Genomic DNA, 16558 nt, shown 5'->3' on the forward strand with positions numbered 1-16558 from the left:
GCAATATCCTCCAACTACACACCATCCATAATCAAAAACATATCTTTTCTTTCATGAAAAATAAAAGGTCCACTCTTTCATTTTGACCACTCATTTTCACTTGCTTTTTTTTCCTTTCTTTTTTAAATGCACAGCAGTAATTACAGCAAGAATTACGCTCCTTGTAACTCAGGACTGTAGGCTCAGTAGTAGTCTTCAGTTGGCCCTTTCCTTTCTGAATTGTAAGAATTCTAAGCACAGCCTTTAGCCAGTTTTGACAGCTTCTTCTTGCTGAGCACTTATAAGAATGGTAAGACTGAAAAAATGTCCTTTTAAACACAGATGGTCCATGTTCCGATTCCAAGAAAGGAACATCTGCACTTTTATTACTTCTGACAGATGTTTTCCTTTGAAGATTATATAATTTCCAGAATTTGAGGTCTTCAAAAAGAAATTAGATATTGCAATTCCTCCGTACTTTCTTCAGAATGAGTTTTTAATGTCTACCTTGAATCTGTCTTTCCATTATTTAGACTGCTTTTTTATCCACTACTCACAGAGTAACTATTATTCTAATCCTCCTTGCAGCAGCAATTTAGACATACTGCACAATTGTCACAGATTCTCTTGAGTGTTTCATTCTTTAGTGTAATTAATCCAAATTTCTTAAACTTTTCAGAAACAGGTTTAAATGTTAGGGGAAAATACAACAGATATAGACAGATATCTCCATGAAAATTTGTCATATATTGTAACAAGTTGTCACAAAGCTCCTAGTAACCCTTATCGTCTCATGTCACCACTGCATGTCACCATTCAAAAGAACAACAAAGAAAGATTTTAGCAACCAAGTTTTGTTGGATATGGACTCCACTACTGCAAAATTAAGAGCTGCCTTTGAAGCAACTCCTTCTGGCTACAACTGTGTGTGTAATCACTGCAAACTCTGTTCAACTCTTCAGACCACCAGCAGAAAGAACAACTAACCAGGGTCTCAGTCTTCCCCTGAAAAGTACCAGAAACTCCCATATAATCTTGGATTTTGCTCACTCCAAGAAATGGGTATCTTCTCCTCTCCATAGGGGAAAAAATTGCTTGATGAAGAATATACCAACCTTCTCCAGATCAGGCTCCCTTAAAGCAAGAGCAAGCTCATTGTTATCCATTACAGACGCTGCAGCAACATCTAAAGGAGTTGACCCTCGCATAGAAGGAGAGGCTGTTAAAATAACATTTAGTTTTAATGCCAATTTAATAAACCCCAACAAAGTCACAGAAAATGCGTTAACTTTTTTTAATAAGATGCAACATTTTGTCATTAGTTAGGACATGATTATAAATATATAATTTATAATATCACTTTATAATACATCATCACACACTTGCATGAAATTTCACACTGATATGAAATGAAAATACAATATGAATGTTCAAGCTAAAATCAGCTTGTCTTGCGCATTCCTCTTCTCACCATATACTTTTAAGATCTCATTCTCATTTTCCTAACTGACATAACTCTGTTTTGAGGAAAATGCAGTAATGACTGTATGTCTAATACATGGACATGCCACCAAATGCACTGAAATAGAAAATATCTTTACACTTTAAAATATAAGACTATAAATTCTGTATTTTTTTAAATGGCAGTAAATATAGCATTAGAAAAATCTAAGGTTTTCATATTGACTCTCCAAAGTCATTTGATTTGGGCTCTTCCTCTTCAAAAAGATTTTGAGTTTACACTTCTGCTCTATGCCTTTACATTAAAACATTCATGATCATTTAAAAAATTACCATGATGATTCCTAAATACAATTATATTGTCAATTTCAATTACAAAATTACATAAGGATAAATAAATTTCCTCTACAACATTTCAGGTGAGCAAAGGGAAGCAAACATGTTAAGAAAGTTTCAAGGTTCATTTCTGGGCATCAAATCATGCATCTAATCAAGCAAATGAGCTCTGTGTTTCTCCTACTGCAATAGCTGTATACTGACCAGTATACAGAAAAAAATGTAGGGGTGCAAGCTTGTGCAGTGAGAGGTAAGCCTTAAAGAAATGCTGCCAAACCATATCAATGATTCTCCTTGCGAAAACAGGAATATATTCTGTTACTCAACATTAGCAACTAACCACTGAGTCTCTCTAAATGTTCAGGCATATACAACAAAGTGTAGTAAATTAGCTCAACTTAATGCTACTGTCAAGGGAGCTGTTTAGAGCTATCAATACAGTTAATAAAGATATTTTGCACCAGAAATACGAGAAATTTCAATACACAGTGAGTAAATAGAGGGATGAAGAAAGATACAGGTGGTTTTGTATATAAATCAGCAGGAAATTTGAAATTTTAGTTTAATACTTACCAAGGCCAACACTGCTGTTTTCCAATAAATAGCTAAGATGATCAAACATAGCTTTTTGATTCTGCCTGCTGATGCGGCAAAAATAACATAGAAAACGACAGCAGTTTGCCACCATCTTTGGGAAAGTGATTTCCTAAGAAGCAAATAAAAGCAGACTGAAGTTCAAACTCTAACACAGACATACAACATGCAAAGGATCATTTTATATAAAGCCTTCTAACATACTAATATGTAGGTAGTGTACTCATTGCCCCCCAGGGATATTAACTGCTTAGGTTTCTCACTGGAATCAACAGGACTTTCACAGGTAGATAGTAATACCTTAAGAGTCAAAGATCAAGGTGGCTTTAAAAACTAAAGCTGAGATCACCCACAGATTCTAAATTCAAACATGAAAGAAGGTGTATACTCAGTTTAATAGAGTAATACTGATTTGTTTTTTTAATTAGTTGATAAAAAGATCTCCTCTTTAAAACATAATAAACATAGAAAGTGCAACAGTTTTTTCTTCAAAGCATCTAAAATTACAATGCTAATAATACCTTCCTCTGGAATGGAAGGACAGATTCTTCTAAAAAACTTAGTCAACTGTTATGTTAATGGAAATTAGTAAGAAGTTATGATCCCAGTACCTCCAGTGACAGGTCAGAGCTTTTTCCTATAAAGCTTTGAACAGCTCTACTGTAAACCCTCTGTCTTCTAATAGTGAAATGCTTTACCTTGGATTCTCCTCCCCCAAGCACATTCACCATCACTTCCATGACAGTTTCATGCATGCCTAAAGCTCTCATGAGATTTGGATGTTGGTAAAATACTTTATTATTCATGATGTCTCTACAGGAAAACAAAATTAAAAAACGTTATGGACAAGTAGTTTACCTATTAAGTTATTTGCAAAGCTGATTTACTGTGCAATTCTTCACCACCTCCTGAAGTAAAAAATTACCTCAGGGACTTTTCCCATTGAGTTTCAATCTCGCCTGTCTATTTTCTATGCACACTATGGAAGAACATGACCTTTATTTTCCCATATTATAGTTAGTGCATTAATTACCCCTTGATTACACTGGAGTAGAAGAGTTTTCTACTCTCATTAGAAATTCTGCTCAGATCTAAAATTATGTTCTGACAAGAGCATCATCAAAACTGCTATATTATTTTATATTTTAAATTCAATCATGCAATATTTTTGACACAAAATGCCTTTTAGATTATTAAAATGTGAAGACATTTGCTATCTGCCATCGAAAGCAATAAAAAAATCCTAGGGGAAAGAGGTATCCAGCTATCTATCTAAACCAGAAGCTGCACAAATATTATTCACAATTTATTGTTTAGCAGAACTCTTCTACATATTTAATCAGAACAGATTTTCATATTTAAAATCAGACTTTAAGATCATAATGTCAATATTTTATTGGACATGGTATAGCCAATAAAAATGTCCAGTTTAAAGAGTAATTAAATTTCTAAAAAATATAATTAGTCTTGAAATCAAATAAAACCCATCAATAACTGTGAAAGCAATTAGGCCATGGGAGAAAAGGATTAGCAGGTCACTAGAGAAAATACTGTTGGCAACTGTTCAAATTTCACTGTACATTTTAAACAGTTTTGATTTTTTTTTCTTCCTGACCTAAAACTCCTTCTCTCAGGCAGGGAAAATTCAGCGTCTTAAAAGATGAGATGTGAAGAAGACTATTTGACACTGAGTTTTTTGACTTCCAGTAATTTTTTCCCTAAAACCTAAAATTGAATTTCACATCAGTAATGATGCCTCCAAATGCTGTCTCATCTCCTTTCTCCACTAATGCTTCAGGGTTGAAAAAAGACCTCAATTGTATCAATCTTCCAAGACATTCTAAACTCTTGGTTATCTGCAGCAGCTTTCTTTTACAGAAAGCAGTACAGAAAGTCAAAATGTCACCTCAAGGGCTGGCCAGCAACATTGCCCTACTTTGCAAATTACATCCACTTTCAGTGTTCTGTTTAACTGTGAACTGCATTATAAAATGTCATGCTTAGGGAAAAAAATCTTAACCGTATTATTGAGGAAACTGAGTTTTAAAGCAGCATTAAGTGACACTTCAATTTCTCAGCTGAAAGAAAGGAATACCACTCACAGCGAAAAAAAAAAACAAAAAACAAACAAAAAACCAAAAAAAAAAACCCTGGCATTTCTGAAAAGGTATTGAAGCTCAGTTTAGCCTAGAAAAGGTAAAAATACCACAGCTGGGTAACTTACAAGTTAAACAAGATATTATGGAGACTACCAAGAAAGGTGACAGGAAGAGATAGTGACAACAGTGGCTTAAGTTACACCAGACTTTCACGTATCAGCAAAAAAACCATTAACATTCAATATATTCAGAAAATCTTGGTTCTTAATTCACAGTAGAAAACGTTGAGGAAAAAAAATGTATAAGAACTAAACACAGAACATGACATGAAAACCAAATTTAGTAATCACTCACTCATTTTAGACTTCCTAAACTGGAGTGAAATCAAACATTTTCAATCTGTATAAAAAGGTAGATTTGGAAATGCCAGTACTTCATGTCTCTTGACTGATGCCAAACTCTGCCTTTTGCCAAAGCCTTACCATGAGTATGCCAAAGACTTCGGCAACGATGAAACACTGATGAGACCTGCTGGTAACCTGAGAAGTAGGCATTGTTTATAATGACAATGAAAAATCATGTATAGACATTTTTTGGATATTTGAGGTTTCAGTAAGCTAAAAAGCGAACAGGAAAAAAAAGTATTTTGCACAACAAAAGCTTCGCTTCTGTTTGCATTCCTGACATTCTTTACATAATGCTGTTTTTCGTTCTCATTGCTCTTGCTGACTGGAGATTTTCAATAGATCACAGCTGATGCTTAAAATCAAAAGACATCTCTTTGAAAAACATGAGAGATTAAAACCAACTAACCTCTTTTGTGCTAGAGACTATCATGTTTGCTTTACTATTTCCTCCAATTGACCTCTTTATTAGCCTATACTTCACTATTATTAATCATACAATTAGGAAGAATAACAGTGTGTGAACTACTTCCCAGCTCAAACACATTATCTACATTTAGTGCAATAAAAAGGACAGCACATGTACAACAAAGGATGGATAAGCACAATTCCATTAACTGACTGCTGTGGGAAATCCTATGTGTCAAGAGCCAATAGCCAGTGCATTCATAGAGAATGGGTAGTATTCTTGACAGGATTCTTCAGAGTCATACTATTTAAAATGCATTAATAAGATAGGTTCTGATATCATGAAATATTACATACATCTTTTCAACTTTTTTCAGAAGTCTTACAGATGTCAACCACTTTTCCCCTCATATGATACCTATAATTCTGCAAAGGCTTTATCTTACTACTGAGGATATACTGCATAACTGAGAGCAGTGCCTGCATTTATACCCATATTCAGATTCAAACTTCAGGTGCAACCTTAGCCATACAGCAAATAACAAAATCTGTAAATAAAGAGAAGTTACACTCCAGTTATTTACCCTAATCCACGAATCATAAGCTTCTCCTCTTCCTTCCCCATTCTGACGCTAAGCAAAGAACGGATTTGGCCAAGGGATGCCAGAAGATTGATGGTGTCTTCCACAGACACGCTATTTATGGTGTAGGTCTTTGGTAGGGCTCGAACCAGACCACCAATACCATCATACTGGCGATGGAGCAGCACAAACATGGCCCTCACTAACTCCGGGTCTTCTATCACTGACTCCTGGGCCCAACGCACCATCGTGTCTGAAATCAACTGCTGGAGAGTAGCTGGGAAGAAAATAAATAAATCACAGAATTACCATTAATTGTTCATCTCCCTACTGCTAGTCCCTCAGAACCCACTATGCAACCTGAATTTGAATTCATTTAATTCCTAAGAAGCATTTTTTTCTTAGCATTTCTTCAGCAGTCTATCAAAGAAAAATAAAACCGCACAAGAGAAGCAGAAATATCTCAAAACCAAAAGCCTATACTAAAAATTAAAATGAAATACATAACATTTATGAAGATATACAGGATGCTCACAAAGTCACTAGATTTATTTCTGTATATTGCTTTCAATATTTTTCTATGAATGCAGGTCTGAGTGCTTTTTTAGCCTATTATGAAGTAAGGCTAATTATAAGAAACAGTTAACATAACAGTAAGGCTAATTATAAGAAAAATTATACTGGTAGCACATGTAAATGATATTTATTTACATGCCCAAGCTCTGTATCCACTCAAAGTTTTATAATGTACACATCAAAATAATTTAACTTATTCCTTTGCCGAAGAAAAAGGCCTTTCAAAATAAATAAATACTCTAATATTAAATAAATGAGAGATCATCATTTGCATATTCCCAGTTCAGTCTTCAATGCAACAAGAAACCTGTATCTGGTAGTGCCACTGATAATCTCTATTAGTTGGGGTATATGTATGTTTGGGAAAGATATGTTGATATAGACAAGCTGTGTTATGGCAGTTAAGGTAATTCCAGGTTAACTAACAAACAAAAAGAAAAGTAATTACAGAAAGATACTGAAGAAATAGGATCTTACAAAAAATAGAATGTTTAACAAAAAAGAGAATTCATGCTAATAGAGGGAAAGGAGTAAAAAAAAATAGTAATAATGTATTTCATTGCTACTGTCCAGGCACTGCACTATAGGTATTTCCATTGATATAGAGTATAGCATTTTTTAAGAATAGAAACACTTTTAAAATAAGGTGTCTGGGCTGATACTTCAGAAGGACTGAAATAATTAAATAGCAAGAAGGGACACAATCCAGTTTTTGGGTGGGTCAGTTTGTTCTGTTTTGTTTGTTTTTTTTAATGAAGAATCCTGGGAGCAGGCAATCACTTTGTTCCTGTTTTGATAACTGCAATACTGTATTTCAGTTATACTGTGGGTCTATTTGTTTAATATAATAGTCTTTCTACTAATATGAGAAAGAGAGAATCAGGTTTTATAGAGCTTTTATGCTTACTATGAGGAAAAAAAGGAAGAGATAAGATTCATCATGAGATTCTGCACAGACCTAGCCTCTAATTATCACATAAAAAATAAGGACATTTGAAAGTGCCACATACAACAAAAAAAGGGGAAAAAAGATAAAAATAAAGGCAACACTGATAAATAAAAAGATATATAAAATTTAAATAGTCAGTTGTCACCAACTGCAGAACTAGGATGCCACTGGCAGTGATTCTTATCAAGATAAAAAGGCAGAAAATATCAGAAAATGAGAATAGCAGTTACAGTCAGCAAATCTTGAATTTTAGGTTGGGTGGGGAGGCTTCTGCTAATTGCAGTCTAATGGCAGATTATTTCACATGGTAATCTTCATGCAAATACTGATTTGAAGCTGCTGCAGCTGAGGAAGTTCTCATAAAAGAGGACCTTGCTACAGTTATTAAGTCTATACTCATTCTATTAAAAGCAAGATATATTCTGAGAAATTTATGAGCTGACAAAGGATCTGGGGCAAAAGTTCTGCTAAAAGAAATTTTCCTCTACATCCCACTGGGAAACAAATCTGCCTAATAAATCCATCTGTGCTTGTTTTGAGTTAAGCTACAAACTTTAAAGTGCACAGCTATTTCACTAAAAATACATGTTGTTTGGGCAGAAAATGTGTGAAGAACTTCCTGGTCTGCTTCTTTTTCCCTTTGGTAATTAAGTTGCAATAAACTGATTTAATTTTACTTACAGGATGTCTTCTCCTCCTCATCAACTGTCTTCTCATCTTGTTTCTTCTTCAGATATGTAACTTTTTCCATAAGATATAGGAGGCGACCCCTAATGGTTGAATCACTGTTGCCATCCAAGGTTCCATCTTCATCTAGTTCAATTCCTGAAATTAAATAAATGCACCAAGTAGTGAAAGAATAAAATTAAGCAAGCTACAGACCTCTTGTTTGTACAAACATAATTAAACTGAACTGTTGCTCTGCTCTGAGTTTTATATGGGACATGCTTAACCAGCATTTGGAACAAGTATAGAACAGACATATGTGCCAAGCGGGAAAGTACAGATACCTGGGCAATTTAGTGTATAACTTGTGTGATGTTACATATAAAACATATAATAAATATATGTCCCCCGGTATACACTTTTCCGCACTAACACCAATGCCTGTGTTTTGGACATATGTAGCCCAAAAGTGTAGATAAAGTCCCTAGAGATACCGTGTGATCGAAGTGATAGTAGTAAAGATTTTTAGGTAAAACATACAAAAGAAGTGAAAGTAGAAGTGTTAGAACAAATATACTTTCCAGTGATCAGTCAGAAGAAAGTAGCCACCCTCACAATACAGTGCTCTTTCATGGCATTACTATAACAAGCTATAAAAATGTAAAAAAAATTAATGTGAGGATTCACAGAATCAGAACAGTTGTGTTTGCAGTGAGCCTTTAGATTCCAGCCTCCAAGCTCAAAACAAGTCCAACTAGGGCAAGCTGCCCAGAACCATGTCCAGTGAGGTTTTGAATATCTCCTAAGGTGAAGAGACTTCACAACCTTTCTGGGCAACCTATCCTTGAGTTCCAGCATCCTATAGTAACAAACAAATAGAATTCTCTGATTTTCAACTTGTGTTACCAGACATCTCTGAGGAAAGTGTGTCTTAGTGTTCTAAACTCCCCCTGCCCAACAGGTATTTATATACATTGATACCACCCCCCTTTGAGCTTGTTCTTCAAGTTAAACCCCAGTCCTCTCATTCTCTCCTTGTACAAAAGATGGTCCAAGAATTTAACTATCTTTGATGCCTCCTCCTGACATCACTCCAGTATGGCCATGTCTCTCTTGTACTGAAGACCCCACCTTTTGTGCAAAGCTACTTTCTAATTTGGTTCCTATCCCGTCCTTGCTGCAGGAGTTATTCCTCCCCAGGTGCAGAACTTTATACTTCTCAATGCTGAACTTCATGGGATTCCTATCAGCTCATTTCTCTTAAACTTATTGATTCATGCATACATTGCAGAGGAATTCAAAATCTTGACCCGCACCTATTACTCACACTAAGTCCAAGTAAAAATGTCATTCAACCATTTTCTGGATTTTTTAGTTTCCAAAATAATTTCTGAAGTTAAGGGTTTTGTGTAGAGTTCTTTAGCAGTCTTTAATTTTATAGGATGTGTCTTCATGACATAACATCATTCTTCTAAATTTATTGCATCTGGTTCTAGTCTGATTTTTTTGCATTAGATACAACTCCATTTATATTAAAAGTTATTTTGTTACAGTTTGTTGTAACAGGGCAATTTGCACTACACTACACTTCAATGATCATCAGTAAATTCATATTACACACTAAGTCATATTAAAAAATTATTTGGATAGTAGTCTTCTCTACCAAACTAATTAACAGTAAAGACACTGAAATGCCTTATCAATTGGAACACAGGGATGGTCTCAAATTACCCAAATGAAATGTCTGTTTTTCCACAGTTGTGCTACTCCCTGAGCTCTAGTTGTGCTTTTTTGATTTGCAAACTTTCAATATATTGTCTCTCAACCATTCCACAAAATGTGAATCCCCAAGTGGTGGCTGACTAAGCAAACATTGGACTTAGGATGTGTAACTGTTTTACTTATTGTGCAATACATGGAGTAATTAGTTCTGCTCTATGATGATGCACCCTCTGACCCACAAAATTCATTTTCTACTCATAGATAATGCAAATTTCTATTATCCCCTACCAGAAAAAGGTAATGAAAAGAATTATGGTAAGTAATTTGAACAGAGAATGATGGAAAACAACTAAAGAAAAATGCAAAGAATCAAAAGATAAACCTTGTTTTCCTTTCAAATGTTCATCTAAATTATTTATGTAATCTGCATTTCTTGTTCCCAAACACAAGACAAATATTGAAAAGCTGGAAAGCATCAAACAATGACCCATTGATGTCTGTACTGCTTGCCCCATAAGGACAGAATGAAGGAACTGTGTTTGTCAGCCAGCAAAACAGGTGCTTATAAAACAAAACATACAACATTCCCTTCTAGTTTAACCAGATAAGGATAAGAATATTTCCTTGGTTTTGTCTGAAAGCTAATTATTTTTATTTCATAATAATTAAAATGTTTACAGTGTAATTTACAGACTATTCAATTGATGTTTCTTACATAAAATTTCTTATTAAAATTGCTTCTAAAGCTAATAAAATTTAAAAAGTAAAAATATTCAGTAACAAGACTTACCACAGTGTGTCATTAGGTCTTCATGGAAATCCAAGAGTTGATCCCGAATTTCTTCAGGGCAAGGACAATCATTTTTATCATCTTTAAAGTTCAGCAGCATGTTAATCTTAGAGAATACAAAGAAAAGACAAATTACACTGATCTCCAAAAGGAAAAACCTTAAAATCAAACAGAACTCTGCAACATAAAAAGCAAATAAAGTGCAACAAGAAAGAAGCTGTCCACTGTAAGCTGTACCTGCTCTTGAGGAGGGGATCGGAATTCTTTTGTTTTCCTAGCTGTCAGGGCAGCAGACATATTCAAGGCCTGCATCACTTCATTGTACCGAAAGCGCTGATTCTCTTGGAGCTTGGCCACAAAATCATCAGAAAATGCAACAATGGCCTCTATCCGGTGTCGCACTTGGCAGTCACACAGGTACTGGAGTAGGTGACACATCTGAGAAAACAATGTTGTAAGAGACATGAGTTGGCAAGCCAAGAAATATCTTCTGCATATTAGGCAAGTAAGGATGGATTTCCTACAGCAAGTTACTATCAAATGAAGTGTCTGGATCATTTCATACTGTTATTTACTACACGTAAAGCAATCTTACACCAGGAATATCTGACATCTGCAAGGGATTCATGTGCCTCAGACATAACTAAAGCTACAAGAGAATGGATTTATCCCTTTCTTCTAGGGAATTTCTTTTCTGTTTGAATCCACAAAAAGGAGGAATTCACTATTAATAGCATTGAGCAAGTAATTATTTTTAATGAAACCATAGTTACTTGTTCTATGGTGAGCAAGTTTATATCATCAGAAAGATACTAAGTCTTCTCATTTTTGTAAGGAAATTACATCTCTATTTAACTGAAAACTTTAATTTCAAAATGCTTTATTCCTTGAAAATAAATAAATTACCACATGAAAAAAACAGGAGCTATCACTATCAAGACAGTATTTTTACCTGTAATTTAACAGGTTCTGGAAGTTTCATCTGAAGGAGTCCTTCCTTTGGCATTTGCTCCCCTCTGGTTTCTTCTTCTCCTTCTTCTGACTTGAGCTCATCTGAACTGAACTCTTTCTCTGAGAAATCAATTTCATCCTCTTGGTTCATTGCTTCTTTGAAAACTCGGGGCTCAATCAACTGCAAGATGTGTTTCAGATCCTCATTGTGGAAGATTCCCATAATTAGGAGGGTATAAAAGAGCTTGATGAGAGGAACAAACAGAAATTCTGTAGAACCTCCAACTGGATCTCTGACGTGGAGGCTTCCCTCCTGGACAGCTTCAGTCAGCATCTCTATGGTTTTGGCCTTCAAAATTTCCAGAGGGAATTCAGGACTGAACTGAAAGCATTCACTGCTAATGCTTACAAAACTCGGAGAGGAAAACTGCATTCTTGGCCTTAACGAAGTGCTGAGTCCTATACCGGGAAGGCCGTGTTTTTTGTTTTCATCAGGAAACAAAGTAATACTCTTGGTCTCATCTGTCATTGGAACTATAAATTCATTATTCATCATCAGCCTGGCAGTTGCATAGGTATTGAGATGGATGTCAATGAGCAAGTCATAATATCCTGCACGTAATAATCCTGGCATGTACTTATTCTCAATAGCATAGAGAAGCTGAGATTCATCCACATGGCTGCACAGAGCATGGGCCACTCGGTTGTTGCCTAAAGCACAAACAGCTGAATACAATCGGAGGGTGTGGTAGTGAAATTTCAGCAATTCCTCTTGCTCTGTCAGCTCTAAAATATCAATTGTTCTGGGGAGAGGAAAAAACAACACAGTAAATCATATAGGCAAAAATGTCTTTTTAAGGGATTCAAACTTCTCCCTAAGGATAAGAACAGCACAATATCAGTTCCAGGGATGGGTTTTTCCCACATTGAAGCTTTCATGGGAGAAATACTGTCAATGTAATAATCAAGACTAATAAAAAAAATTAATATCAAATTTATTCAAGTCATTCCTAAAATCATTACTTTAACTACTTTCAGTGGGAAAATGCAAATTATTTACTTAACACAGAATATTTTTTAATACTATGAACAAGAATTCACGTAACTGAAAATCAGGTTTTAAAACCAGTTGGAGTTAAGATATTTATATCATTTACTGGCTTTAAATCTGGGGTGCAAAGTGGCAACAGACTAACCAGTATATTTGAAGAAGGTTCAGTGTTGGGGTTCTTAGTGACTTTGTTTTCAGTTTAGGCACTGGCAAAATGCTCAGAAATTTGGGTATCAAGGAAATCACAGAATTAAATTCTTCAATTGTTTCAATTGAATTTAGAAAAATTAAGGGAACAGAATAATTAAATCAGTCACAAATCTTGAAAAATCTCAACATAACCAGATTTTTGCTTATTTTACAGATTATATTTAATAATATATAAGCAGTGTTTCTTAATTTACTTTGCAAATCTACATGTACTATTGACATGTTTGGAGAGAAATTGGGAGAGTTGGAAACAGAGTAAAAGAAGGGAGATTTTAAAACACTGAAATTTATATAATTCTCAATATTAATTAAAACACACTGTCTGTATTTACTTGTGTTACAAACACAGAGAAGACCTTGGGCCTTTCTTACACAGATGGAATTGTATGACTAGGTTCATAATTCCAACATAATTCTGGTACAGCACAAAACAAACATCAACCTGTTTTCCTCAGGAATATGAAGGGCCATGAACTGCAAAGGATTCAAGCACTGTATCATCCAGCCTTGACGTTCACTGATCCGAGACACATCCACCTTCAAGAAATGGTTTGGCACTCTGCTCCAAAGCACATGAGTCAGAAACTGGACATGGAGACGTGGGGGACATTGAGAGACTGGGTTCTTGTGTTCACTTTTGAATAATCCAGCAGATAATGGCATTACATTCTGGAAAATTCCAATGGAAGAGACAATCAGTTTCCTCATCCTTACCAAACACTGCATTTCTTTTCCAGAAATATACTCAACATATAGTAAAGTCAAGTAAAATAGGAAATCAGCATTTTCACTAGTTTTTAAAATAAGAAACAGTTGGAAGATTAGCAGCAAGACAGCATTTTCCATATTTGTTTTTTAAGAACTTGACTGCCACATGTGGTTACTTCCTTGGACTCCACTTTTTTTTTAACCTCTTCTGATTTCTTAGACATCCAAGCATCCAAAGAAAGACAGAAAAATTCAGCTCAGTTTTCTTGTGCTCTACCTGAATGTACTTTAAAAATTATTTTAAAACTCTAACCAAATTCTTCGGATACACCAGTCATCCATTCTCTGTTTGTAAAACTAAGAGATTTGCTTTACCAACCCAAGTGATTTTGTTTCACCATGAAAGACAAGACTCAGAAAATTCTAATTAGTTTCAACCCTTTTAATTCAATGTACTGTATTTTAAATTCATTAAGTATTGAAAACTGAGTTAAGAATAAAAACAGCAATAGTGCAAACACTTGGAATCATAGAAATGTCCCAAATACCAAGAACACATCACAGGAAATAAATGGCAAAAATAAAATAAACTTATTTTGTATGATTTTAGTCCTAAACCTGCAAAAACCCCAGCATTATTTACCTTTATTCTTCCCAGTTCAAACTGGAAAACATTGGGGCTTGTAGCTTGAGCAAATACAGCAGGAAACAACTTCGTACTTGGTTCAACCTAGATTAAACAAAGGGAAAAATTACTGCCGTAGCAGTGATGATTACTTTTTCTCTACAATCTTGTACTAAAGCCTCCAATGCTGCAGGCTAAGGATTCAGTTTTCCCCCTTCTTGCTGCAATACATCCTAAAAAATACTCACCTGATAATACGTGCCTAGCTCCTTGCCATTAGCTGTGAAGGTCAGCAGGCCACTGGCAGCATCAACCAAGCAACCAATCTCCAGACCATTATTATTACGTCCTTGTCCAGGGCTCAGGCTCTCTCCTGCGCACACCATATAGCAGTTGCTGCGTTTTATACTGAATGTCAAAAGATAAATTTATTTATGAATGGTGTGCAAAATTCCTGCAACATATAAGAACAACCTTGCATGGCTGCAAACATACAGGGCCTTGTGGCTGAAAACAATGGATCACATCCTAACCACTGCCAAAATTCAATGAAACATGGACATCATAACTGAAAGAAAAATAAAAACTTAAAATGACAATGTATGAAAAAGTCCACATCATTTGTAAAATACCAAAGATGAAACTGACTTTGTAAGTCAAAGTTTTAAATCATTTAATGTTAAGTATAAGAAAAGCTTCTGGTACACATTATAATCTGAAGTGCTGATACGAGCTCATGTACTGATTTTGGCCTCACAAGTCAATATTTACAGGACCATAATTTCAAACTATATAGAAAGCTGCACTATTTCACTTTTCAGTACCTATTGATTTGACTAGACTATTAGTTCGCTGTTTCTTCACAAGCAAGAGCACATAACAATTAACACTTTTTCCTACTACTGCTGTTTTAATTATTCTTTCTACATCAATCCAATTACATTAAATGGAGTGGATTTACACCTTATAAATTGCAAGTTGCTTGTATGTGTATAAAATACAGGTCTTTTTAAGTAAATTGTAACCAACCTCTCATGAACCTTCCCTTTTTCGTCTCCCAGTGTAACTGTGACGGTACGCACTCTGTCCAAGTCAAAGCTTGTGTCATACTGGTGAAAGTCTGATGTAATCCAGCCCACCCAGACATTAGCAGGTTCTTGACCAGGAAATATTCTCACAGAGTAATAGTACTGTTAATAAAAGAATAATATTATCAAATGTTAGTGTTTGTTCCCCAGTGTATCGGTTTGATTCAGAATTTGCTGCCCTAAATCTGAAAATGCCATCTTATTTAAAAGTAGCGTAGGCTTGTTCAAGTGCAATTCACCAAGCAAAGCAACAAAGACTATAGACATAAACCAAAACACAGCCAACAAAATATGCATTGTAAAACAAAAAAATGGACAAGATTAAATATGTAGCTTATATGCTTCTATTGAAGGCTTCTGCATCATAGCATTGTAAGCTGTATTGCTACAGCAACTATAGTTTTTATACTGCAGGTAACTCATTTTCTAATATCTTTTAGCAAGAGAAGAACACATTCAGACAAGGAGTGTTTGTTTTCCTTTGAACATTGAGGAATCAGTGCTTATGGAGCTGATCTTGTCAGAGAAAGATCTAAAAAACCTGCAAAAAACTTTCACTAGGAATTCCATTAAATAAATGGAATATATAGAATTCCATTAAATAAAAGGAATTTATGGAATTCCATTAAATAAATGTTCTGAAGAATTAGTAGAGATGTTTTCAAATGGTCCAGAACACTGACCTACTAGTTTAATGTACCTTTTCCAATTTATTCCATCATTCTAAAACTGTTTAATTGTCCTCTTTTACGTCTAGTGTTATCAACAGTAGTTTCAAATACAGATTAAACCAGTTTATAGGTTTTCATTTGGAAACGGCTTTAGTCTGACAATCAAATCAAAATAAAATAAACAAAATACTCTCAACTTAAGTAGAAGTTCAGAACTATCACAGACATTTAAACTGAAAATTAGACTGTTTCTGGAATTCTTACAACAACCAAAAAAAAAAGTAAGTATTAAAAAAACTCAAACTAAACAACTAAAAACCCCCAAACAGCTAAAACATCAATCCTATATTACAATACCGTGGAAGTTTGCATCAAATAATCATAGTCATCCCTATCATCTGCTAGCACATCCTCAGTAAGCCGTGCAGAGTGACTCATGCTATAATCTGGCTTTGTCCTCCTGAGCATAAATCTGCAATAAAAAAATTAAAATTAAAATATCTACTAAAAGCCCAATCACAAAGGCAAATTATTCAGAAAATAGGAAGAGACAAGCTTATTCTTAAAAGCACTTAATTCTGACCTTAAACTGTATACTCAAAAGTTACTTGACTGGTTTGTCATACATGAGTGTCATTTTCCTCTACTTTGAGAAGCAGAAGGGGGAGGAGTGGGAAAAGGTAGCAAGC

The 16558-nt window shown here is 34.9% G+C and overlaps 1 protein-coding gene across 6 annotated transcripts in view; it reads right to left on the reverse strand.

Annotated features, from left to right (window-relative positions):
* The window catches only part of RYR2 (ryanodine receptor 2), a 384358-nt gene that overhangs the window by 116559 nt on the left and 251241 nt on the right, over positions 1-16558 (reverse strand). For all 6 annotated transcript variants that reach the window (XM_077175563.1, XM_077175560.1, XM_077175562.1 and 3 more), the window contains 13 exons: positions 16227-16341; positions 15140-15300; positions 14359-14518; positions 14129-14215; positions 13220-13446; positions 11518-12319; positions 10803-11003; positions 10566-10671; positions 8069-8212; positions 5866-6139; positions 3069-3183; positions 2350-2482; positions 1095-1198 (listed from right to left, as the gene is read on the reverse strand). In XM_077175563.1, coding sequence (XP_077031678.1) covers positions 1095-1198; positions 2350-2482; positions 3069-3183; positions 5866-6139; positions 8069-8212; positions 10566-10671; positions 10803-11003; positions 11518-12319; positions 13220-13446; positions 14129-14215; positions 14359-14518; positions 15140-15300; positions 16227-16341 — 2629 coding nt within the window. The remainder of the gene's footprint in view (positions 1-1094; positions 1199-2349; positions 2483-3068; positions 3184-5865; positions 6140-8068; positions 8213-10565; positions 10672-10802; positions 11004-11517; positions 12320-13219; positions 13447-14128; positions 14216-14358; positions 14519-15139; positions 15301-16226; positions 16342-16558) is intronic.

The sequence above is a fragment of the Agelaius phoeniceus genome, chromosome 3 (genome assembly GCF_051311805.1).
Source record: "Agelaius phoeniceus isolate bAgePho1 chromosome 3, bAgePho1.hap1, whole genome shotgun sequence".
In the NCBI taxonomy this organism is placed as follows: Eukaryota; Metazoa; Chordata; class Aves; order Passeriformes; family Icteridae; genus Agelaius; species Agelaius phoeniceus.